We start from the raw sequence: 24,978 nt of genomic DNA, 5'->3' as shown, positions 1-24,978 counted from the left end.
CCTTCAGGTCATGGGGAAATGCCTTGGCCTGCCTTAAGGTCCCGTGCAGTCTAGCCTCACCTTACCTGGCTAAGCTTTCTCCCACATTTACTAACACAAACCTTCTGCTCTAGTGAGTGCAGTCCAGTGTTTTCAATCTTGAGAGCACGTCCCTGCCTTGGGTGACACCATCCCACCACACCCCTCTTTGGAAAGTGCCTTCCCTCCACCTCCGTTTCCCTGCTGTACTCATCCTTCTTTATGAATGCTTCCTACAACAGCTACAAGCCACAGAAAACACTAACAGAAAGGGAAAGATTGATCACATGGATTCCATTAAAGTGAAGAATTTATGTTTATCAACAGTCACTGTTAAGAAAGGAAAAGGCAAACAATGGAGTCAGAGGAACTATTTGGAGCACTTATGACCAATCGAGGATTTGCATTCAAGACATGTAAGGACCTCTCACAAATCAATAAGAAAAAGACAGGAGAAGGGGCAGGAGACCAAAACAGGAACTTCACAAGAATGGATATCCAAATGACATGAAAAGAAGTTTGCCTTCACTCCACCTTTACCTCAGTCACTAGGGAAATGTGATGCCACTACATACCCACCAAAGTGGCTGAAACCAAATAGACTTGTATTACCAAGCATTGTCGAAGACTTGAAACAGTGGGAAATAACATATACTGCTGGTAAGAATCAAATGTGGTATAACCTATTTGAAAAACATTTTGGCAATTTTTATTAAAATGGAACATTTGCATACTCGATAACCCAGAATTAATATCCTAGCTATAATCCAATGAAAATGTATATCTATATGTTTACCTAAAAGTATGTACTGGAATGTTTATACAGCATCATTAGTTATGGCTCCAAATTGGAAATACCCAGATGTTCATCAACAGTAAAAAATAAATTATAGGCTATTTGTAAAGTGGAATCTTATTAAACTATGAAAAAGCATGACATATTGCTCCATAGAACTACATGGATGAATCTCATAAACCTAATTTTGAGTGAAAGGGGCCAAACACAAAAGAAGACAAAATGGAGTTATTATATTTATATAAAGTTCAAAAACAGACAAAACTCTATGAGGTTAGACATCAGTTTACCTGATACCTTTGGGGAAGAGCAAGAGGTTAGTGACTGGGAGGGCTGTGTTGGAGGCTTCTGAGTTGCTGAGGATGTTATATTTCTGGCCCTGAGTGGTGATCACACAAGTATGTTCACTTTGTCATTGAGCTTTACATGTGTGATTTGTGCACTTTTCTGCTTCTGAATGAAAGTGTTAGAACTAGTGTTGGAAACTGAGGGAGTGTTTCTGGACCGCCTTTGTGTTTTTTCTTTTGACGTTTTCTATCTTTATGAGTTTATTCATCAAACAAAGACATATTGAGAATGACAATGTGCTGGGATCTATTTTAGGTACTGAGAGTGAAACAAAATAGAAACAATTGCCCTTTTCATGGAGCTTACATTCTCAAGGGGACAGCAAGGTCATTGAACAGAAAAATATGTAACAAGTTAGGGGATAAGAAATACTCTAAAGTGGTATTAGGGGATAAGAGGATAAAGAATAATGGAGCTGGGCTGACGGTTTGGGCACTGACTAGGTATCGTTTTATATGGGGTGGTTGAAGAGGACCTCTGACCAGGCAACCTTGGAGCCAGAGCCTGGATGAAGTGAGTAAGGGAGCCTGAGAGGTATGTGAAGAACATTCCAGGCAGAGAGGGCAGTAAGCACAAAGGCCCTGCATTGGGATCCTTGGCCTCCGAAGCAAGAAACTCAGCATCATTCTTGGCTTCTCTCTCTCTTCTTCACCCTCATATTTGAATCAAGTCATGATCCATTTGATTTCATAGCTAAATCTCTCATAGTTTGCAACCTCTGCCTCTCAGGCTCAAGCGCTTCTCCTGCCTCAGCCTCCCGAGTAGCTGGGATTACAGGCACGTGCCACCACGCCCAGCTAATTTTTGTATTTTTAGTAGAGATGGAGTTTCACCATGTTGGCCAGGATGTCCTCGAACTCCTGGTTTGTCTCCATCCCCTCCATTGTTGCCTATTTGGGCAATAGTTTTTTGACTCTGCCTTCTCGTTTCCATTTTTTTCTCTCTGGTTTTAAGTCATTCACTGGATATGCCACTTCTCTGCCTAAAAGCCCTCCAGTGGCTCTGCTTTGCTCTCAGAGTAAATGCCCTGTAAGGTTTTGGCTTTCCTCACTGGTCTCATATCTTTCTGATTTGCTGCACACTCCGTGCTTGAGCCACACCAAGGCAATTCCACATTTCCCACATTCCCTCTGAGGAAAGACCCTTTAGTCTCTGGGTTTTTCTTCATGAGGGTGCCTCTACCTGTGGAGTTCTTTCCCCCACCTCCTCATTTTATGTTTTGTACATCCCTTAGGTCTCAGCTTAGATGTTGTTTAGTCTGGGAAGATGTTCCTGCCCCTTAAACCTTGGCCAGGTCCCTGTATTCTCCTATCATTGCCCTGTCATATCATTCTGTCATTGAGTTTTCTTTTTTCAAGCCTCCCCTGAAACTCTAAGATACATGTGGGAAGTAACTGTGTTACTTATTTGTAGTGCTTAGCAAAGTTCCTGATGTTTAGAAATTTCTCAATAAATATTAAAAAAGAATGCATGTTGAGCTACATTTCTGTGATATGTCAAAAATCTAGAAGTATTTTTATTAATAACTGATAGAAATATCTTTCAGTCAAAACATTATTCATCAATTCATAAAAAAGCAGCCTAGCTTTGTGTTTGAGTTTTTTTTTTTCCTGGTGATTTTGTGTTCCATAATTTTTCAAACACATAAACATTATCTTTCAAATTTTAATACCACCTTATTTGACTCAATCACATGTAAAATTTTTGTTCAGAGAATTTTGAATGTATCTGTGAAAAATATTCAAATGTCGAAATCCAAATATCTTGCTTTGGCTATGGAGCGATATCATTATTGTGACTTAATTCTAGAATTTGGACTTAATTGCTAAAAAAAACATTTTGAATTCAACTTTATTAATTTTGTCAAGTTTTTGACATGCTAGGTGGACATTCTTTCCAATTTATTACAGTCCCTTCATATAGACACGAAAGCTTTTAACATGATGGGAAAGCTGGTGAGACAAGCCAGAAAAGAAAGCAGCTCTGTTTTCTTTTTTTTTGTTGAGGTGGAGTCTAGCTCTGTTGCCCAGGCTAGAGTGCAGTGGTGCAATCTTGGCTCATTGTAGCCTCTGCCTCCCAGGTTCAAGCAATTCTTGTGCCTCAATCACCCAAGTAGCTGGGATCACAGGCATGCGCCACCACACCGGCTAATTTTTGTATTTTTAGTAGAGACGGGGTTTCACCATGTTGGCCAGGCTGGTCTCAAACTCCTGAGCTCAAGTGATCCACCTGCCTCCGCCTCCCAAAGTGCTGGGATTACAGGTGTGAGCCATTGTGCCCAGGCAGAAAGCTGCAATTTTTAAGGTGATGCTTTGTACCATCGGTGTGAGGAGTGATGCTATTGATCCCGGCTGGGCATGAGCATTAGAAGAAAGCTGAGCAGGGACTTGAAATGGGGATGTGGAGCACTGTGTCAGTATCTCTCAAATGGGCTTTTAAAAATTCTTTTAACAGATTATTTGGAGAATTATAAATGTTTGAGCCTCAGATACACTCATAGCCACCATTTACTGAGTACTTGCTATATGCCAGGCACTATAATAACTGCTTTAAATAGGCAATCTTATTTAATTGTAATAACAGTTATATGGGATTGTTACCATCATTCCCATTTAATGGATGAGAAAAATTAAGGCTCAGAGAGGTTGAGTGATTTGCCGTAGGTCATATAGCAGGTCAGAGGTAGTGCTGAGCTATGAACTCAGTTCCTCCAACTCAAAATGTGCAAGGCTACTAATGACTGGGTTCTACTGGCTTATGTATTGAAAAGCAAATCAACGAACTCATTCTAGAGCTAAATGTTAACTATTGCTGTGGATTATCCATGACATAACCCATCCACTATATTCTAGTATTGGTTAAAAGGTAGGAGAGAAGTGATAGTAAATTTCATGGGTTCAGCATAGCTTCTGACCGACAGAAGACATTGAAACGTTTTAAATGTTTCTTTTCCTTTTAAACCAAATAACACTAGAAGTTTCACCAAACAAGCGTTCATAGATCCTCTCTAAATGGTGGATGTGGCGAGTGTGCATGCTCTGAGCAAAAAGAGCCTTCCCTTTCTGTGGGAATTGTGACCCTGGAAAGGAGGAGAGCAGTAACAGCTGGCCATCTCCCCCTGAAAGGCCAGGGCCCCCCTCTCGGGCCTCTGGGCTCCAGCTCTGGCTGAGGGTGTGTTTGTTTGGCTGTGACTCTTTCCCTTCGGTTTCCCTCTCTGGGTGTCATATTTCATGAGCTCCAGGCTCCTGCCTGTTTCAGCTTGAGCCTCTGGCTTTCATTGCTGCCTCCTTGGCCTAAGCTGAGTGAGGGCTTGAAAAATGACACTGATTGGATGCACATTTGATGGAGGCGATTGCTGGACCAGCACCTCACCAATCCCCAGCTCCAAATGCAACTGACAGCTACACCCTCCTGGTTGGAGCCCAAACCACTGCTTTAGTAAGAGAGGCCCCTTTCCTCCCTTCTCTCCACCCCATACCCTTGCTGTTTGCCCAACTCTTCCTGCTGAAATCAGAGGCAGCTTGTGCCTCCCAGCCTTCTTCCCTGCCCCCGCTGTCTGCCCAGACACAAGCTTCCCCTGGGCTGGAAAGCCCCCACTTGTCTGACTGTGCTAATCCTCTGTTTGAGGTTCCAGAATGTACTTCCCAATTGTTGGGCCTGGGTTCCTGTACTTAGCTGCCCAGAATCTCCACTTCTCTGCTGAGATTTCCATTATACAAGAGATTCAACCAGAACCCTCTCCGTGGGCCTCCATGCCTCTTTTTGCTGAATTCCGCATTCTCATTCTGGGTAGGGGTGGGAGTTGGTGGGGGTACATGTCCCTCGAGTCTAATCATGATCTTATTGGGGAGAGCTCAGTAGGAAAGTAATAACATACTCATTTAAACAACTTTTTCTCTGTTAGTCTTTTTATTGAACTTCATAGAATTAATGGATAAAGACTATTGGTTAGAGTGCATGTTTCTTAGAAGAGATGTAACTCCATCTTAAGATTTTAATATGACTCCATTTTAAGAGACTCTTAAAAAAATAAGGATTGTCACCGCAGGAGTGTACAGAGCACCTCAACTATTGGAGTCCAAGTGGTCTCTTGGGTGGGTCATAAAATCTGAGTCATAAGAACCTCATGGCAAAGAAAACTTGAAACTGCAAAGTCTCACATAGTCATTTGCTGAAAACTGAAGTATCCCAGCAAATGTGGGGTTAGACCTCCTTAGAGAAACACGTTCCAATATGAGATTGAACCTGACAATTTTGCATGCTAACCTGGACTGTTTCTTATTACAGCAAAGGAGATGGGCTTTTTGTTTGCTTTGGGTGTATTTGTTTTTGCTGCCAAAGTGGTGTAATGTCATGATTATTTAATATGTATGAGGCCTAGTTGTGTACTAGGGAGAGTCAAAATACATTTACTATGAAATGAGATCAGCTCCAGTTGTTTAAACAGCTCCAGTTGTAACAATAAAAGCTAAGACTTGATGCCAAGCACTGTTTCTAGGTATTAACTCATTGACTCCTCATGATTACTCCTCACGATGGTCCTCTTGGAAAGGATCCTGTTTTTCTATGAGAAAACCGAAGCTTGAGTGTTAAGGAACTTGCTTAAACTCACACATTTGGTAAAGGTCAGCGCTTAGATTTAAAGCCAGGCACCCTCATTCTAGAGCCTGTGGCTCAACCGCTGAGCTATACTGCTTGTTAGTGTTGTTAGTGGAGTGATAGTAGAAGTAGATGGGCTAGAGTTCTCCATTTCTAACCCTAAAAATCGATAGCTATTAACACTGAAGACAGCAACTGCCAATTAAATAAATCCTCAATGAGACCGAGAAGAGAATCTGCTAATCTGTTGGTCACTAATATCTGCAGTTTATCTGCTTGTCTATCTGCAGTAGAACTGTCTTAGAACACTTTGCTGAATGAAATTGAACATAGAAAGCTGACTGAAGGGAAAACAGAGAAGGTGGGATAGTTGAGAAGGGAGTAAGATCAGACAAATGGCAATGCTCTGTGGGATACTGTGTCCAAGCAGAACAGTCAAGGGATTCAGTTCTGAATTCAGAAGCTGTTCAGGTAGACACCCTCCTTACAGAGTTGGTTAGCCCCTTGCTGTACGCACATTTGGGGCTGTTCAAAGCATGAGGGAGGCATGGTCTGTGCTCAGTCCAGGCATCCAAAGCACCAGGGAGGCAGGATCTGTGTTCATTTCAGGCGTCTTATCTCGCTGCCACTTCCAGGCCTGCCCGTTACAGACAATATATTTTCTACACTCTCCCTTCTCCTTTATTTTTACTTCTGGATGTGCCATGGTGAATATTTTTCAGGGGAATGGGGGGAATAGTTTCCTTCTCAAGCTGGGTTGAAACCTAGCACTATGATTAGGGTTGCGCTATCCTCTGCCTGCCTCTCCCCTAACTCCTGCTGTGTATAGGTGGGCGCGGCTCAAGCATCCTTGGGGCTGGGAGAAGGCTGCATTAGGAATGTTCCTACCAGCAGAAGCTGGCCAGTGAGAGGCTTGTAGGCACTTTGTAATTTACCATTCTCCTCTAGAACTATGCAGCAGTCTGAGGGGCTGTTCGGAGGATTCTCCCCAGTCATTCCCATTGCTAGCTTTGGGGGCCTTCTCCCATAGTTCATAGCCTCATACTAATGTGCTTTATTCCTAAAGCCCTGTCCTGGGGGTTTTTGAAGAAAAGGAATGAAGATCAACATGCCTTCCCTAGCCCGAAATTACACTGTTTGACTCATATAGTGAGGAGCTTTATAATCTGTAATCCTTTTGGGATTGTCTGTACTATAAGGATATTCTCTGGGACTTATGCCTATTTAACCAAGATTGTCTGCAATGGGGAGCTCCCATGACAGGGAATTCAGAAGAAGGCTGGCATAGGCTTCTAACTTATACCAGTGCTCCCTGATGCCTGTGAATATGGGGAAAGGGCGAGGAGATTTTGAGAACAGATAAGAGACATTTGAATTTCTCCATGCCTTCTGAAAAACCATGTGCAGAGATGAATTGAAACTTACCTTGTTAGCGTTATAAATCTAAACACTTTCCTTGCTAGGCCACAATGGCTTAATAATATCCTCTAAAGAATCTATGTTCACTCTACTTGCATCGATTTATATCTCCTTTTTCTAATTCTGCATTGTCTCTGGACACTTCTACTTCCAAATATCACCTGTTTAAGGAATAGCACTTACCTTGTCTTGCACTGTGAATCCAAATTTCTGTGAAAAATGGTCTCTGGACGTTGTTCCCACTTGAGATTGCTGAGTGTCATGAACATTGGTTTTGAAGAGTATAGAGTGTTGCTGGAAGACAGCTTGAGGCTAAACGTGGTTGTGCAATATGGTTCCTACACACTGTCCAGCAGGTGGTTGGATACAGTAATGCCATGCTCTGCTTCTTGGTTTGTTCCATTCAAAGCATGAAAAAATAAAAGCAAAATGTAATCAATGAATTCAGCTTCTCTTAAGCTCACTTTTATCTCCTTTCTATAAGACTCAGTCATTATTTCTGAATATGCCATTAATTTTATGAGTGAAAACCCAGTTTTAGTTTTAAAACACACAGATATAACAATAAGATGCAAAGTTCTACAGTAAAATTCTTAGACATAAACACTGAGATTTTTGGATTCACAAATAAATAGTTTAGATAACACTCAGAAAGATCTTTTCCTGCTAATTAGCTTCTATTGTCACCTTGTCCTAAGTTGATATGTAGCTCAATTTGTTAGGAAAGGGATTTCCCACACATGCCCTAACTATAATCATAAGCATCTGCAACTCTGTTTTCAAACAAAGCATCTGCAATTCTATTTTCAAACAGGTGGTTACTCATGAGAGAGCTTCTTTAAACTGCAATGGACCACACAGAGGTGGATGTCTAGCACATTTGCCGTGACTATGACTTTGCCCTGACCCTATCTTTCACTGTTTCTTCTTTTCAATATTGCAGGATTCTAACCATATGACTTTCCCACCCCTCACCTGATGGCTTCTACTGGCAACACCATCTTATGCTATTTGGGGTAAATGTGCTCCTTATCAGCCCTGGATCCTAGCCAGGCTCAGGACCTTGTGAATGCAATGTCTATTGGGCTGTTGTGGACCCCATGACTATGACATCCCTTTTCAGGGAGCTAGGTCAAGGACATCATGCAACTCATTTGCATGCCATATTGAAGATTCACACTCGGGGGAATACTTTATTCTCAGGCAGCCAAGACTTTGAAACTCCAGCATAGTATGAAGAGTGCTGAGCCTTCAGCATTTTTAGCACATGATTTCAGGCTTGGAAATCTGATGTACTTGCAGACCTCTACACAAGAGGAGGTGTTTGCATAGAAACATGAGCATGCTGGGGCTGGGTCATCCTTTTGCTGCACATGTTAAAGCATACATTGTAACCAAAATTTTGGAAGCAATGAGAATCTCTTACTCTACTATTGGGATATGGGGTCACAGCAAGACTTTGGAGGAGGTATTATTGAGAAGATGCCCCTATGAGCTGTTACTCAGAGTCATTAATCACTTACAGGGCACTATGAGAATGGCATAGTTCATGTCTTAAAACCATTTATAGCTACTGGTTGAGACAGAAAAGGAAACTATATGCTGTGTGATTAAACCAGTGTTTTCCTTTTTGCATTCTGTCTTCTACATGTGTTGTGGTGAAATGAAACTTTACCACGTTCAGCAGGTGCTCAGGAGAAACATTGAGCAGTGTTGGTATATATTTCAATGGCATTCAAGACCCTGATAAATAATTTAGGACTTGGGGAGATCTGGGCATGGGAAGAAGAACTGAAAAAAAAAACCCGGAGGTAATTTACTAATGTATGTTTGTAGGTTAAAACACTTTTTATAGCTGACCATAGTAGATAGAATCATTCTTTACAACTATTAAGTGGTATTAAATAGGTTGACCTGATTCCCTTGGAAAAGTGATTAATTTTGTCCTCCAGACCTTACTTCTGAAGCTCAAAGTTGGTTTAAACAATTCAGTTGTAGTAGAGGATAGCCTGATACACAAGTTTTGCCACAGAATCTGGGCCAGATGGCATTTGCAGTAAATGGAAGGTAACAATGATCAGCTCTGGTATTTACATGTGTAGGTGGTATGGTCTTGTGGGAGTGTTCATATGCTTACAAGTCATATGGCTCTTGGCCATAAACTATTGCCACGTAAGGCTTTGACTCTGTATCAGTATGAATAAGGTAGCTCTTTCAGCTCATGAGTATCCATTTGCTTTCTGTGTCAGGCTGATGTCAAGTTACCCTGCTTTCGTACTCTGGTGAACAGACACATAGATTATTAAAACTGAAAGGGATCTAAAAATTTGTCTAAACCAACATCCTATGTGAAGAAGGATCTTCCTTACAGCCTCACAAATAAGATGATTAGTCAGCCTCTACTTGAATATTTCCAGTAGTGGGGACCTCACAACCTCACAAAGAAGCACAGCCCATTTTTGGATGGCTCTAATTTTTAGGGTGTTCCCTCTTATTTTGGATAAAAATCTGCCTCCCTGTAACTTCCTCAGTCATGACTGGAGTTCTGTTGTATGATCTGAAACCTTCGATTTCAGAATAGGGCATCACATATTTGAAGACCATCATCGAGTCCCAGTGTAGCTTTCTTTTTTCTGCACGAAGCATTCCAAGGTCTTTCAGTAAATCCCCTTGTTTTCTTGGCAGGGAGTCACTCATCATCACTTTTCTCTTCCCACTGCAGCTGTATTAAGCTCCTTGAACCTTTGCATCCTGGAGATACAGCTTTCTTGTCACAAAGCCTAATTTACCTTCTCTGAAAAGAGTCTAGTTCTTTTTATTAGTTTTGGTTGTACAGTTTGGGATTCTCCTTTTTCTCCTCTTTGTCTTATTTTTCTTCCCAGCTTCCTCATCACTTGGCATTATTGTGCATAAAGTTCTGAATCATATTCTTCAACTTTGTTCGTTGTAATTTTTGTCACTCTGTCTTCCCTCTTGGATTATTTCTTTCATTCTCCTTAGAAAATTTTTGAATTCTCCCATCAGTTGGAAAAAAGAGACCCTCTTTACATCCTTTACCTTCTCCTCCAGCTTATACTGACTATGCAAGCAGCTTATACTTAAGTCCCATGCAAGCAGTGAGTTCAGAAAAACCAAGAACATGAACAATGTATCATCTCCTATTGTTCGCTCTTGATTTTGAATAGATATTCCCTACCCAACTAGATTCATGTGTGAGACTCTGAGTATAGGTCATTCATTGAATGTCTGTTACTGCTAGAGTCTCTGAGTATGTAGTCAGTTGATGTGAACTTAAATGTAGTTGGTGTTACATGCAGTTTAAATGTTACCCTATTTCAACCTCATGGTTCTCATTCTTATGCCAATAGCTACAGTATATTTATTCTCTACCATAGGATCTAATTACATAAGCTTTGGTACTTCTCATTATCCAGAAGGAACTTAATGTGAGAGAGGATATGTCTTCCCCACATTATGAAGGATTAAGAAACAGAGGCTCAGGGAGAATATTTGGCTCATCCAAGACTACACCATTAGTTCAGCAGCTGGTCAGATGCTGTTTCCGATAAGCCACTCAGTTAGCTAACTCCCTTGGCTTCAATAGAGAAAGTGACTTAAACTGTGGCATTTCTGATCTTTTATACTCGTGTGTGTGTGTGTGTGTGTGTGTGTGTGTACATTTTTTCTTCTTTATCACCTAGCATATTTTCTGATATGTAATAAGTTCTCAATAAATGCTGGTTAATGAATATTTCAAACCATCTTTTCCTTTTGGAAGTTGGGAGCATAAGTAATGGAAAAAGACTAGATTGAGCAATAAAGTATAAAGTATAACTAGGAAAGGTCATAGTTTGGGATGAAGAGTAATGCAGTTTGTTCAGAAGTATATAAATCATTGTGCTATGTGCCACAAAGCCTATACAGAATGTATAGTCTAGTTCCTGATATCAGTGAGTTTATAATGAGATAAACATATTATATTTGGCATTGTGAAAATGAGATAAAAATAGAGACAAGACTGAATCATATGGGAAAAGATTAGTTTCCAGTTCAAGAGAATGTTATCAGCATCAACGAGGTGTTCAGAGAAGGGAAGGTAATAAAGAGCCTGCTATTATGCTATTGTTCTCATCGGAAGAGGGGTGAGTGTGAGGGAGGAAGAGAGGACAGATGGAAGATGAGAAGAGGGTGTTTTCCAGAGACATGTTGTCCATTTAGTACCAGCCCTGTGTGGCAAATAGGACACGAACCTCCAATTGGCTTAAGCTCTTGAGGTAGAAGAGATTAAGAATGTAAAAAAGAGAACAAAATTTATTGAGCACCTACTATATGTGAATTCACGAATATTTCTTGATCACCTGTTTGTAGAAGGCACTGTGTTAGGTGTTAGAGATTCAGTGGTGATAAAGAGAGATACTATCTTCACCCTCAAGGGCAGGCCAGGTAGTGTGCTAGGAACCTCACAAAACTGATCTCAAGAAGGAGGTGCTGAAGTCACATAAGCTCCCCTTATGTAGTTATTCCAGTTTTTGGTTTTCATATCTAATGGATTTTTTTTTTTTTTTTTTTTTTTTTACCATAGCTTCTCCCCATCCACCAAACCCCAGCCTTTCCAGAGTGTATCTGTCTTTCCAAAATGAGTTTGATACTTTGTGCGCATGCCGGGATCCCCAGGGGATTGGTGACATCATATGCCATTGGCTCCTATTGCACGCAAGAGAGGAGACAGATCTGCACATTCCTGCAGTTAATGCTGAGCAGAATCTTGGCAGAGGTGGTGGCATCCTTCATTTGACTTTAGACCTTCAACCTCCCTTTTAAAGCCCTGGCTCACACAGTTATTGAGAAGCCTTATCCTGCAAAGAACCTACAGCTTAGGAAAGAGTTGCCCACATGTTTTCACTATCAAACAAAAAATATTGGCAAATCTTTTATCAATTTTCTATTCTGGCAGAGGTACCATTTATTATGGGGCAGATGGGATATAGATAGAGCATCTCCCTGCTTCTACCTTCCTGAGATAAATGCCTGTTCCACTCCCAATCACCAGGAAATGCCTTGGAGCAATGGAGTCTAATAGCCTGAGAGTTGTAAAGGGGCAGCAAAGCCACTTCTGCAGGAGGAGAGTGTTCATGAGCCTTATTCATCATCCATATGGGAAGCTGATTCGTGTACATGCTTTTCACCCTGATTTGACACATACTAACATCAAATAACTATCTGCTTTACCCCATTTGGATACTATAATAAAAAAAGATAGTCCAGGTACCTCATAAACAACAGAAATTTATTTCTCATTGTCCTGGAGGCCAGGACGTCCAAGATCAAGGTGCTGGCAGATTCAGGGTCTGGTTGGGGCCCACTGCCTGGTTTATGGATGGCATGTTCTCGCTGTGTCCTCACATGGTGGAAGGGATGAGGGATCTCTATAGGATCTCTTTTAATAGCACTCTGAAAGAGAGTGCCACCCTCATAACCTAATCACTTCTCAAAGGCCCTACTTCCTAATACTATCACACTAGGGGTTAGAATTTCAACATAGGAATTTTGGGGGAACACACATCCAGTCTGTAGCACTATCTGATAAGGCTTCTGAATAGTCCTGGGCCATTTTATGTAATGGGGATTTACTAAGGACTCTCAATAGCATGGCTCTTGCTTCAAGGGGTTTTCCATGGAGGACCTGTCAGAATCACCTAAAGATTTGCCCTTTTGCTTTTGGGGGAATCATTGAGAGAAAAAGGACCTGGCTCCCGTGCTTTCCGCATGCCCACCCACTCCGGCCCTTCTGATTAATGTTTGCTGTTCTGCTTTGCAGATGCTTCCCAGGACCCAGAGGGACACTGTAGCCTCATTTCTGTGGAGACCTTTGGCTGGACTCTCCTGGCTCTCCCAGAGGTGAGAGACTGTGGTTCCTGTAGCCTCAGGCTTGGCACCAACTCATCTCTGGTGGATCCAGGATTCCAGATATCCAATCTCACTACAGTCAGGGCCTCTTTGTCCCAGTGTGACCTTGCGGGCTGTCCCTCTGCCTGCCTCTTAACAGCCCCTGCCATTGGTGATTTTCGTTCCAACTATGAGCCGATGGATCCCTGAAAGCGACTGTGTGGGCTTCTCTCACGATCTCACTCTGGCCTCAGCCTGGTGGTGTGCTCCTCTGTGGTCTGGATGGGGATGATGAACTCGGGCTGCCTGTTGTTTTTGTTTTGTGATATTTAAAGCAGCCAAAGCTCTCATTACTGTAATACAGTATGTGCCTGGGCTGAAGGGGTAGCAGCATTCCTTCTGGATGAGGGGGCAGTTCTATTCTGTTGTGGTGCACCCGCCGGAGTGTTTAAAACCATGGCTGGTAGAATTTACAGTGCCAGGACTGACAGGGGCCTTGGAACTCCCGCATTTTCACACATCCCAGCCCCTTGTTTGAATGAAGAGGGAGTTGAGCCCATTCTGGGTATGGGGCGACTGTTCAGGCCCTGGGGTGATGAGTGGCAGATCTGGGACTAGAACTCAGGCCCAGAGACCAGCTTGCTGTCATCTGGCTAAGTTTCTGCTTCTGTTCTCCTCACTTGTTCAAGATCCTTCTGAGGCCCTGAACCAAATGAGGAAAATTCATATAAATCTTAGCACACTGCCTGATATGTAATAAGTGCTCCATAAATGTTTATCAGTACTCTCATAAGCCCTGAGACATGCAAAATATTCTTGCCCTTCAGGGACTTACAGTCTTGAGGAGGAGACAAAATTTTCACACTTATACACTAAAACACTTAAGGAGCAATTTAAGTCACTAAATGGTTATCTGCTAAGTTTTGGGGAATAGGTGCAGTGGATCACGCAAGAGAGGAGACAGATTATTATGGCCTAGAAGAAGTGCCATGGTGAAGATAAGAGCATAATGTGTATGACATCTGTGTATGACGGCTTTTCAACTCCTGGCAGTGAGTGGGTCAGCAGCCATTCCTGGACACTGCAGAGCCCTCAGGCCAGCCACTCATCTACCCAGCACATTCACTAATTATCACCCAGCTCTGTGCTCTGCATGAGAATGTAAAGAAGACCATGACAAGATCCTTTCCTCAAGCCTAGCCAGGGAGACAGACATGCATAAAGATATGACCACTGAAAAATTCTACATTCATATCTATTTATATCCTCAAGGCATCATCTGAGCCCACAGGTGGGTAGGCAAGTCAGATAGGATCAAGAGTTTGAAGGAAAGCATACATTTACCTGGTAAAAAGGGGCAACTCACAAGCCATAAGCTCTTGTGCAAAGGGGCTGGTAATTGTGAGTCTTCTACAGGAGAGGTGGAGTTGCTGGGACGTTAGACCCAATCAAGGGCATTCTGAGAATGAGATTGAGAAACCTCTGAGGCCAGCATGGGGCAAGACTTTGGTGTCACATTCGGCCCTGGCAATGTGGTATTTTTGAGCTGGGCCAGGAACTGGAGAGGAGTGGGCCTGGTGGAATGGAGAGGGAGGCTCTTTACTTATCAAGAGTAGGTACCAGATGCTGGTGACTCAAGGGGAAACTTCCTGAATGGATATGGAGTCTGTAGATGTTTAATGGCCTAAAACAAACACATTTTCTGCACTGCTTGGTTCAGAGGCTGCAGGTTAAAGTAACATAGAAGAGAATGTCCAGCCAGCAAGGTGAAGGAAGCATGAAATGGAAAGGGTTAGAAGCTGAACTTCTCTTGATCAATGACTTCATTATCTTGGCAAGGATTGCAGAAACTGCAGGTGCTGAGGGAGTGACTTGTTTGGAGGAAGGGGTAGGGACCAGGAAAGGAATCCCAGATACTTGGTGCTAACCCAACTGCTGAATGAGGCTTTCAGGCTCTGGGATTCAGTCAGGAACTCCTGGGCCACATTCTTCCTAGGTATAGGGCTAGAGAGCCTTCACTCTTAGTGTCTGTATGTCCCTGGACCAATCTGCTTTGTTATACCATGCCTAACATCAGAAAAAAAAGGGTAGATTAAGTTTAGAGCCACTGCTCTGTATCTTCATCCTGCTTGTTTTTCCTAAGGCAACTGAGCCTTGGAAGGTCTTGTAAGTCCCTGTGAGGTCTACAGTTGTCAGGGGTTGGTGAGGTCGGAGAACAAGCTGGTCTGTTCTGAATTCAACTCTCTCTTTCTCCCTTTCACAACTGAAGGTCTTCCTGAGCCTTTGCCTCTTTCATTAGCCTGGATGTTGAGACTGCAATTTTTCATGATTGCTTGTTTTGTATTTTTTCTTCATGGTCTTTCCTAAAGTCTGTTATTCATCCAGGTCCACTTATATGTCTTCTAATCTATTGCATGAACCCTGCAGCCACGGCCTGGCGTGAAGTTGCCTGCTCATTGTCTCACTGGTTTTTCCAAATGCTCACAGGCACTAGTCATGTAAATCTCCTCCTGGCAAGAAAAAAGACTGACTTTTTGTTGTTGCTGTGTTATCCCCAGGTGATTCAACCTGTCCTGGGATCACAATAGATGCTCAGCATACGATTGCCACCTCGACTGCTGATCTTTTTCTTCCTATACACCATTCTATTCACCCCACTATTCAAAAATTGATATTTATAAGCACTTACTATATCCCAGGAATTGTACTATATGTTCTTTATATGCATTATCCCATTTAATTTTAATAGTTATACCATTTTCTACTTTTAACTATCTCATCCTTTCTACACTGATAAAAAAGTGTCCCTAAACCCAGAGACTTATTAGTACCTGGCTGTTTTAGAAGTTCCTGACCCATAACATTTCTGAAGTTATCGCTACAGGATATGGTTGCAAAGGCCTGGGAGGAGAAATCCTTTCTGTCTCTGATGGTTTCAGGGAAGGTAAGAGGTCTCCTGTCTCTTTGTGGTAAAAACGCCAGGGTAGGCCTTGATCTCCTGAGTCTTGCGTATGTTAAGGGAAAGACACTAAGACTGCTCTGTCAAAAGGGCAGACCCTGCCTGGTGTCTGGGAAGTTGAGCCCAAGTTTCTCTCCAAGGAGGGTCTCCTGCAGGGATCAGGAAGGAGGGTCTATTGGCATCACACAGGACCTCTTCTAGGTTCAGGAGGGTTTCCTGTAGCTAGATGAGATAGAATTGATTGATGTCTCAGTGATGCTTCAGGCCATGTTGATTGGACCTGCGCTAAAGGCAAGCCGCCCTTCAGAGCCACGTGTTCTCAAGAGACAGCACAGCCATAACCGCAAGAGTAGGATGGTCCTGGTGGAAATGGCACAATCAAACAAGCTCCTGGGCCTTGTGGCTTTGAGTGGCTGAACTGGAAGGTTCTTGGGGTGTGAGCACTCTCACTCGCAGTGTTGATCAAGCAGCGTAATCACATCACTGCCCCCACAGAAGTGGCAGCCACTCAGTTCTCCTTAGCCCAGGCTGATTTCTGCTCTGCTGGTTCATAGGAAACCACTTGGGTGTTTCATGACTGCTGAAGCCCGAGGCACTTTCTCCAGGGGCAGCATGCATCACTCACAGGATGGACCAAGCGAAATGTCCTGGTCAAAGGCAAGAAGTTTGTATTATTGTCCTTGCCTATTTTACTATCATGTAAATACCCGCCAACCAACCTACAGATATTCTCTGAGTACTTACTATGTAGGTGTTAAGGGATACAAAAATAAAGGTGTGGCTAGGGGTGGCATGCTTTTTGCCCCTAACTTGCAAATTTGTTGAGAACATGATGCCAGGCACAGTAAAAACAAAAGATAAATACAAATAAATGGTAACATTTATGAGACAGGCACTAGGTTCTAGGCACTTCTTATGTGTTAACTCATTTCATCCTTACAACATTTCTATGGGCAGGTGCCATTATTACTCCCATTTTTACAGGTAAGGAGACAGAGGTGCCAAAGTTCAAGTGTGTGCCCAGGTGCATGCCGCCAGTGAGAGGGGGAGACAGGACTCAAACCCAGCAAGCCTGGTCTCAGACAAAGTGACTCATAAGGAGCAGGAAAGGAGGTAGGCGGCAGAACATTCAGTGCAGGGGTTCAGAGGGTGGAAGGAAGTAACTTCAATCTGGTTTACAGAAACCAGTTATCAGAGACAGACAGAGCCTAAAGAAGGTATGGGTGGCTCAGAGTTTTAGGAAGGAAAAACAGGAAGTTGGGCCAATAGGGATAGCATGATAAGAGAACAAGTGCTAGGCTGGAAGACCAGGGGCCTGGCTGTGGCTGTGAGCAGCTGCTCCCTCGCGGCAGGTCACTCTGCTTTTTTGGCTGCCTTATTTTTCTCACCTCCAATTGGAGAAAATTGGGAAAGATGAGCTTTCAGGTCCCTTCAAGTTTTTACCTTATGGTTCTGTGATTTTTGAGGGCTGGCATGTTTTCCTGGTTGCTTCCAAAACCCTCTGACCACAGTCCCTCAGGCTGACCCTCTTGTGCCCAGTAATGTGGAAAGATGGCCCTCTGCTCACCAGCACGTGCTTCCGAGGGCTGTGGAGCCTGGGACAGAAGGTAGGGTTGGAAAGAAAATGAGAGGAGCTGATTGGAAAAGATACTTACGTACAGAAAAGTTTCCAGCAAGTCAGAGGTGAGAGTAAAAGATCCAAATGAAAAGCCAGAGATTGCTAGGGCTTACCAAAGTGGAATAACTTGTCCAAGGTCTTAGCAGGCCAAGGGATATTGGATTATAACATTTCTAATACATTGTTTTGTATTTGGAAAATGCTCTGCCTTCAGTTTGTATTTTCTCTCCTTCTTCTTCTCGGTAATCAAATGAAGACGTTAGATTTGACGTTTCTTTCCAGTGTGTATAGTACAGACAGGAAACTAGGTGAATGGTGTAATGCAGTCAATGTTCTGTGACTCCATTCTGCCCCTGGAAGAGGGATGTTTTCTATAATAGTGATGTGACTTAACATCCTCTTCTCTTCCTAGAAAGGGAGTGAGAGAATAAGATAGCCATCTAGCACTTTCCCCCCTCATCTTTTCTACAAACTCTAGCATCTCATTTTACGGAAGAAAAGACTGAGGTGGAAGGGAGCAAAGGCAGAACAAAGGCAGAAGTGGAGCTTGCTGTTTCATCCAGTGTGGGTCACCTCAGGTCACCTGGGGCACATCCTATGTGCCCAGATACTTACGGATGGGGTCATTCTGGGCCTTTGGCTCTGCACTGAGGGGCTGCATTTTGAGAAGCATGAGGTTGGGACTCCCAGAGGAAAGTTGAGAGTCAGGAAAACTTCAACAAATCCTCAGGAATCGAAACAGAACATGAGATGAGGATGTTCGGGACAGCTCTGCTGTTAGTTTCTGTGTGTGTGTTTGGGGGCCCTTCTCTTGCCAAATCCAAGCTCATTTCTGCATATTTGTTTGCTTAATATGAAATACTCCAAAACTGCTCTTCATATTTGTTTAATCTGAAATGAAAATGACTCAGCAGAGAGGAAAAACAAGATTTAAATGCCCTGAATGGCCCCTTAATTAAAATATGTAGCCCCAAATCATGGGGGTGTTTTTCTCCCCACCAAACCTTAATCTTCAACACACACAAATGCAAGTGCCACACACAGTCATGCATACACACACACACACACACACACACACACACATTGTGTTTGCCTGCCACAACTTGACCTCAGTCCCTTTATCTCTTTTCCCCTTCGTACTCCAGCCTTTCCAGGGTCCTGCCTTTCCTGCAAGGGGAGACATATTTGAGCTTAGGTGGAGGGGCCTGGCCTGAGCTATAGGTCACAGATGATTTTCCAGGAGGGCCACCACCTCCTCTCCAGTCCAGATCACAGGCTCAGTGTCAAGATCCCTGTGGGAAATCTGAATTTTCGTTCTTCAGCAAAGTCGAGGCCACCTCAGATTGTCCCTGGCTTTTGGATCTGGAAAAATGGACTCCATGGACAGAATGGCCATCTACCAAATCAGACATGTCTTGCTTTGTACACAAGCTGTATTCCTGAAAAGTTGGGTATAAACTGGATCTTGGGATGTTGCATCAAGTTTGAGTGTACTGAAATTTGCTATTCAAAGGAACCTAGCACTGGATTCTTTTGTCAAGGGAAGAATTACTTTGTAATGGCTACTCATCTAGTGATTTATGAGTTTGTTAAGTAGATGGAACATTTTTGTATACTGAACGTTATTTTAAATGTACTGTGTGGGATTTGTTTTTCAAAGTTACCGGCATTGAATCCTTTTGCGAAGAACTATTCTGTAGTGTAGATAAACATTTCATGATGTATGAGTTTGGTAACTTTAGGCATTTCTTAAAGTGAGATATACCCCTAGTTCTGCTTCAGAGAAAAAGTTGTTTTTTGCTAATGATCAGACTTGGAGAAAAAAGAGCTCTACCATATGTGAGTTATGGTCACTCCTGAGGGGCTTGGGAAGAACGGAGGTACTCAAACTTTCCATTTTGTTAGAGCAAAAGATCCAGGAGTTGCCTGCTCTTCTTACTTTCTGTATTATCACTGGGGTGGAAATTATGGCGATTATTTTCCCAGCGAAATGTAGTTCACTATTATAGCTACATTTCAAAGGTGTTTCTCTTCATATCTATATCATTTAAATATATATATATATAAATATACATATGTACACACATACACATATATACACAAACGCATATATATACACACACACACATATGCACATATGTATGTATATACATATATAATCTATCATGTATATTTAGATCTAAAGCAAGAAACAGACGTTGCATTGCAGTAGGGCTTGTGTTTTGAACCACTGAAGGGCTGCTGTTTCCACCAGTACAGAGTGCTGGGGCTTGCTCTGAGATCACCAGGAGTATGAACCAGGCAGGAGGGAGACTTTAATTTCCTGCTCACTCTTTCTCACTTCGCAGGTCAAAAATCATTTCAGTACTTGTCTCCGAAGGTTCCTAGCTGTGTCCCCATACCATCCTATCTGAGCACTAGTGTGAAGCTTGTTTTGGGAAATGATCTGATTGCTAAGACAGTTGGAAAAAAAATATAGTGTCATGTGTGTACAGCCAAGAGCTGACCTAGGATGCCCACATATTCCTGGCTCATCCATGAGCCACATATTCATTGAGGTTCTTATAGGTAGGAGCAAACCCTGCTTATAAGAACCGTACATGGACTGGCAATGGACTGGCAGTGTTTCAGGCAGAATGTGCAGAAAACTTACCCTTTCACCATGATTTGGCCCGAATGTGTCTCAGAAAAAGGCTTTTGGAAGCTCATCCAAGTGCAGAGATAATTTGTGAGACATTTAACCTCTCAGACTCTTGCTTTTTTCTTTACTGGAGTGCTGCTAATTTCTAGTTGTGGCTGCCACACTCCCGTCTGCCTGATCTTCCATTTTACTTCCTGGTTTACCGGTGGCTTTGACACATGGCCTGTCCAGATCCCAGTGGAGGCAGTCCTGAGATGGAGAGTTGGCGGTCTTTTGTCAGATCTGGGAGGTCCTGAACCATGACTTCCTTTGAAATCAGTTTGGAATGTCCATCCAGCTTGGCTAAGGAAGAGGATTTTGACTGTGAAGAGGGAAGTGGGTTCTTTACTACAAAGGACATATTCTCTCTGAGTCACGTGTTCCTTGATGTTCTTTGGTAAATGTTGGGCTGTGGGCCTAGAAACACTGACCTTGGAGTCAGGGAAACTGGGATCCAGTTCTAACTCTGTGGTCTTCTAACTTAGTGACCCAAGTAAGTCAAAATTAATCTCATTTCAATGTAGAGATATGCAAGATCCTTGACCTTCAATGAATCATGGTCTGGCTTGAGAGAAAGACAGGTAAAGAAGCAAACTCTAATTCAGCACAATGAATGGGAAGCAGCAGTCAGACCAGGTAAAACAGCCTCAATTGAGGGTGAAGGGACTGAGGGCTGTACTTTTCTACTTTGTCAAAAGGAGATGATAATTTCTCTCCACAGGACTGTGGTGACGCTCAATGATATAATGCATCTATAAGTAACTGATGAAGTTCAGGAATTCTAAAATAGAAACAGGCAGTGATTCTCAACTGTTTTCTTTTTCCACTCTCTTCACATGCAAGGTGTGCTAACCAATAATATCTCCCAATACAACAAGTGATTCTTGAAGTATATGACATGTTCCCCCCACACCTCCAACTCTGGGAATGCACAGAAAGCATCCTTGAGATTCTGATAGTCTGTTTCCAGGAAAAATGTTTTGTTTGGTTTCATCAGAAAAACTAATATAAATGACATTAACAAGGAACACATTTTCCTTGTTGAAAATCAAAACATTACAAATAAGGCTAAAGTCTCCCTTTGATCACCATTCACAATCTCCTCTGACAAATGCAGCAGTCCATCTCCTAACTCCATCTCTGAGGGAACCACTACTGTCAGCATGGTGTTTAATCTTCCAGATCTTATATATATATAAATGTACATGAGTGTGTATCTATTCATAGAAATATATAGTGTGCTTTACATAAACTTTGCAACCTTGTTCACCTAAAAACATGTCATCAGCTTCAAACCTTGTAACTGCGAGTAGCTCTAATATATTCATTGTTACGATTGCATAGCATTTCACAGTAGGAATATACTACAGTTAATAACATTATCCTACTGGTAGACATTTTTCTAAGTTTTTGTTATTAAAAATATATTGCAAAGCACTTTTTTTGTGCATGCCTCTTTGTGTACACACACAAGTCTTTCTTTAGGGTGAATAATAAATGGGATATATACATCATGGTATATGTATTTTTATTGAAATTATCTTCTAATTTATATATCCAGCAGCAGAGTATGAGAGTATGCATTTGCCTATCTTATTGCCAAGTTTTATATTATCACGCTTTAAAATTTTGCCAATCTGATAGATAAAAATTAGCATTCAACTACTGCTTTAATGTTTGTCTTTGTGACTACTAGCAAGGTTGAATACTTTTAGATGTTTACAGCATTATATTGTCTCCCCTGTTAAATGCTTTTTATTTACTTGGCCCATTTTTCTAGTGGCTTTTTAAAAATGATTTATAGAGATTATTTATACTAGAAGTTATTTCATTATACAATTTCAAATATTTATCTTTGCCAGTTGTTTACATGTTATGTTTATGATGTCTTTTGATCTTAAAGAAGTTTTGAATTTTGATGGAAACATTTATTATTCTTTTCATTTCTGGATTTTGCTTTCCATGTCTTATTTGTGCAGGCCTTCCTTATCTTTAGGTCATAGCAAATTGTTCTAGATTTTCCTTGAAATATTCTTATGGTTGCATCTTTACATTTTGGGCTCTTCATTTTTGTGAGGTGTAGATACACCTTCATTTGCTTTTGTTTTTTAATATTTTAAGTTCTAGGGTACATATGCATAACGTGCAGGTTTGTTACATATGTATACATGTGCCATGTTGGTGTGCTGCACCCATTAACTCGTCATTTACATTAGGTATATTTCCTAATGCTATCCCTCCCCACTCCCCCCTCCCCATAATAGGACCTGGTGTGTGATGCTCCCCTTCCTGTGTCCAAGTAATCTCATTGTTCAGTTCCCACCTATGAGTGAGAACACGCGGTATTTGGTTTTCTGTTCTTGCGATAGTTTGCTGAGAATGATGGTTTCCAGCTGCATCCATGTCCCTACAAAGGACACAAACTCATCCTTTTTTATGGCTGCATAGTGTTCCATGGTGTATATGTGCCACATTTTCTTAATCCAGTCTGTCACTGATGGACATTTGGGTTGATTCCAAGTCTTTGCTATTGTGAATAGTGCTGCAATAAACATACGTGTGCATGTATCTTTATAGCAGCATGACTTATAATCCTTTGGGTATATCCCCAGTAATGGGATGGCTGGGTCATATGGTACTTCTAGTTCTAGATCCTTGAGGAATCGCCACACTGTTTTCTACAATGGTTGGACTAGTTTACAGTCCCACCAACAGTGTAAAATTGTTCCTATTTCTCCACATCCTCTCCAGCACCTGTTGTTTCCTGAGTTTTTAATGATTGCCATTCTAACTGGTGTGAGATGGTATCTCATTGTGGTTTTGATTTGCATTTCTCTGATGGCCAGTGATGATGAGCATTTTTTCATGTGTCTGTTGGTTGTATGAATGTCTTCTTTTGAGAAGTGTCTGTTCATATCCTTTGCCCACTTTTTGATGGGGTTGTTTGTTTTTTTCTTGTAAATTTGATTGAGTTCTTTGTAGGTTCTGGATATTAACACTTTGTCAGATGAGTAGATTGCAAAAATTTTCTCCCATTCTGTAGGTTGCCTGTTCACTCTGATAGTAGTTTCTTTTGCTGTGCAGAAGCACTTTAGTTTAATTAGATCCCATTTGTCAATTTTGGCTTTTGTTGCCGTTGCTTTTGGACATGAAGTCCTTGCCCATGCCTATGTCGACTACTAAAGCATCTGAAACTTCTTCACCAAGTTTAAATGCTCCCTTTCTCAGGTGGTACATTTCCATTTGTTCATGAGTCTTTTCTGGGTTGTTCATTCTCTTCAATATTCTGCTTATCTATTTATATACCAATTACATACTCAGGGAGGCCTTTGCTGGCCACCTTACCTAGAATAGGTCTCATTCCCTTTGTATTACATTACTGTATTTTATTTTCTTCCATGTAGATATGTTTCTTTAAAATTCTTCTTCATTTACTTGTTTGCTTATGTACTATAAGTTCCATGTTGGCAGGAACCTTCTTTGCCTTTTTACTGATGTGCTTATCACCTGTAATAGCACCTAATAGCTGTTTACAAAATAGTTGCTGAATGAATGAATGAAGGCCAGTGGCTTGACCAGTGGTGTTTGCATTTTGCGTTTTATTTCTTAAGGCTTAAATAAATTGCCAAAGGGATTTCTACTACTAACTAAAGAAGTGGGTAGAGAAGGGCTTTTTCAGAAGTCCTTGACATGCTTCTTTTGAGTTCTGTTCACATGTCATATTGTTTAAATATTGAACCCTTGGAAAGACTCCTTCAAAGGTGCAGAAAAGGGTTTTTCTGCTCACAATAAGCTTTGGAGATACTTCCTTTTAGGGCATGAAATTTAAAATGACCAGATGTAGTCACTGAATATATGGCTCGAGACAATCATTAATTAATTCTGCAAATACTTACCAGGCACTCTGGTAGTGTTGAGACTACAATAGTGAATAAAATGAACATGGAGCTTGTGTGTGTTGGGGGTAATACAAATTAAACAATCACAGCAATGAATATATAGTGAGAAACTATGATCATTTCTATATAGAAACATGTTTTTAGAGTATGTAACAATCAAGGGGATCAGAGAATATTTCACTGAGAAAGTGACCATTTAGTGGAGATCTGAACTAGGCAAAGAGAGGAGAGAAGGTTCTTGGCAGAGGTCCTTAGGCAAAAGAAAATGGAAGAAAAAAGAAAAGAAGCCCCAGTGTGACTGAGGTGGAAAGGATGAGGAGAAGGGCAGCTCTGGTGAAGTAGGTGGAGCCCAGATCGAAGGATGATATAGTGCGATGATGAGCAAAAACAAAAGAAGGAGCAACAACAACAACAAAAACTCATGTGGATTTTGAAGTAACACCAGCCTTAGGTTCACATATGAGTTTGGTCACCTATCAGGTATGTAACCTGATCAGCTTTAACCTCTTTCTCCTTAGCTCCCCTGTTGTTGAAAACAAAACTCACTGAGTTACTGTGAATATTGTAAGAGACATCTCTGATTCGCAGTAGATACACATGGTATAGGTATAATACTTCTAGGTGCTTTACAGGGCTCTGTTTGTTAGCTGACAGTCATCTAATTTTAAGCAAAACAGAAAAATAATTACTGCTTTTGGAGATTCGTAGTGTGAAGCCCAGCAACAGTTTCAAAAAGTAAATTAGTTAACATTTTTT

At 41.7% G+C, this 24,978-nt stretch overlaps 1 protein-coding gene across 8 annotated transcripts in view; it reads left to right on the top strand.

The window, feature by feature from the left end:
* DDR2 (discoidin domain receptor tyrosine kinase 2) overlaps positions 1-24,978 on the top strand; it is a 163,738-nt gene that overhangs the window by 70,651 nt on the left and 68,109 nt on the right. Inside the window, exon 1 of one of the 8 annotated variants that reach the window (XM_065543060.2) lies at positions 4,439-4,600. The exons of the other annotated variants lie outside the window; for them this stretch is intronic. Coding sequence (XP_065399132.1) covers positions 4,505-4,600 — 96 coding nt within the window. The 5' untranslated portion in view covers positions 4,439-4,504. Of the gene's footprint in view, positions 1-4,438; positions 4,601-24,978 lie in introns of those variants that run through there. 8 annotated transcript variants of the gene reach the window in all.

This window comes from Macaca fascicularis, chromosome 1 (genome assembly GCF_037993035.2).
Source record: "Macaca fascicularis isolate 582-1 chromosome 1, T2T-MFA8v1.1".
Classification (NCBI taxonomy): Eukaryota; Metazoa; Chordata; class Mammalia; order Primates; family Cercopithecidae; genus Macaca; species Macaca fascicularis.
The sequence above is the reverse complement of the archived record's forward strand: the minus strand, read 5'-3'. Positions and strand labels throughout refer to the sequence as shown.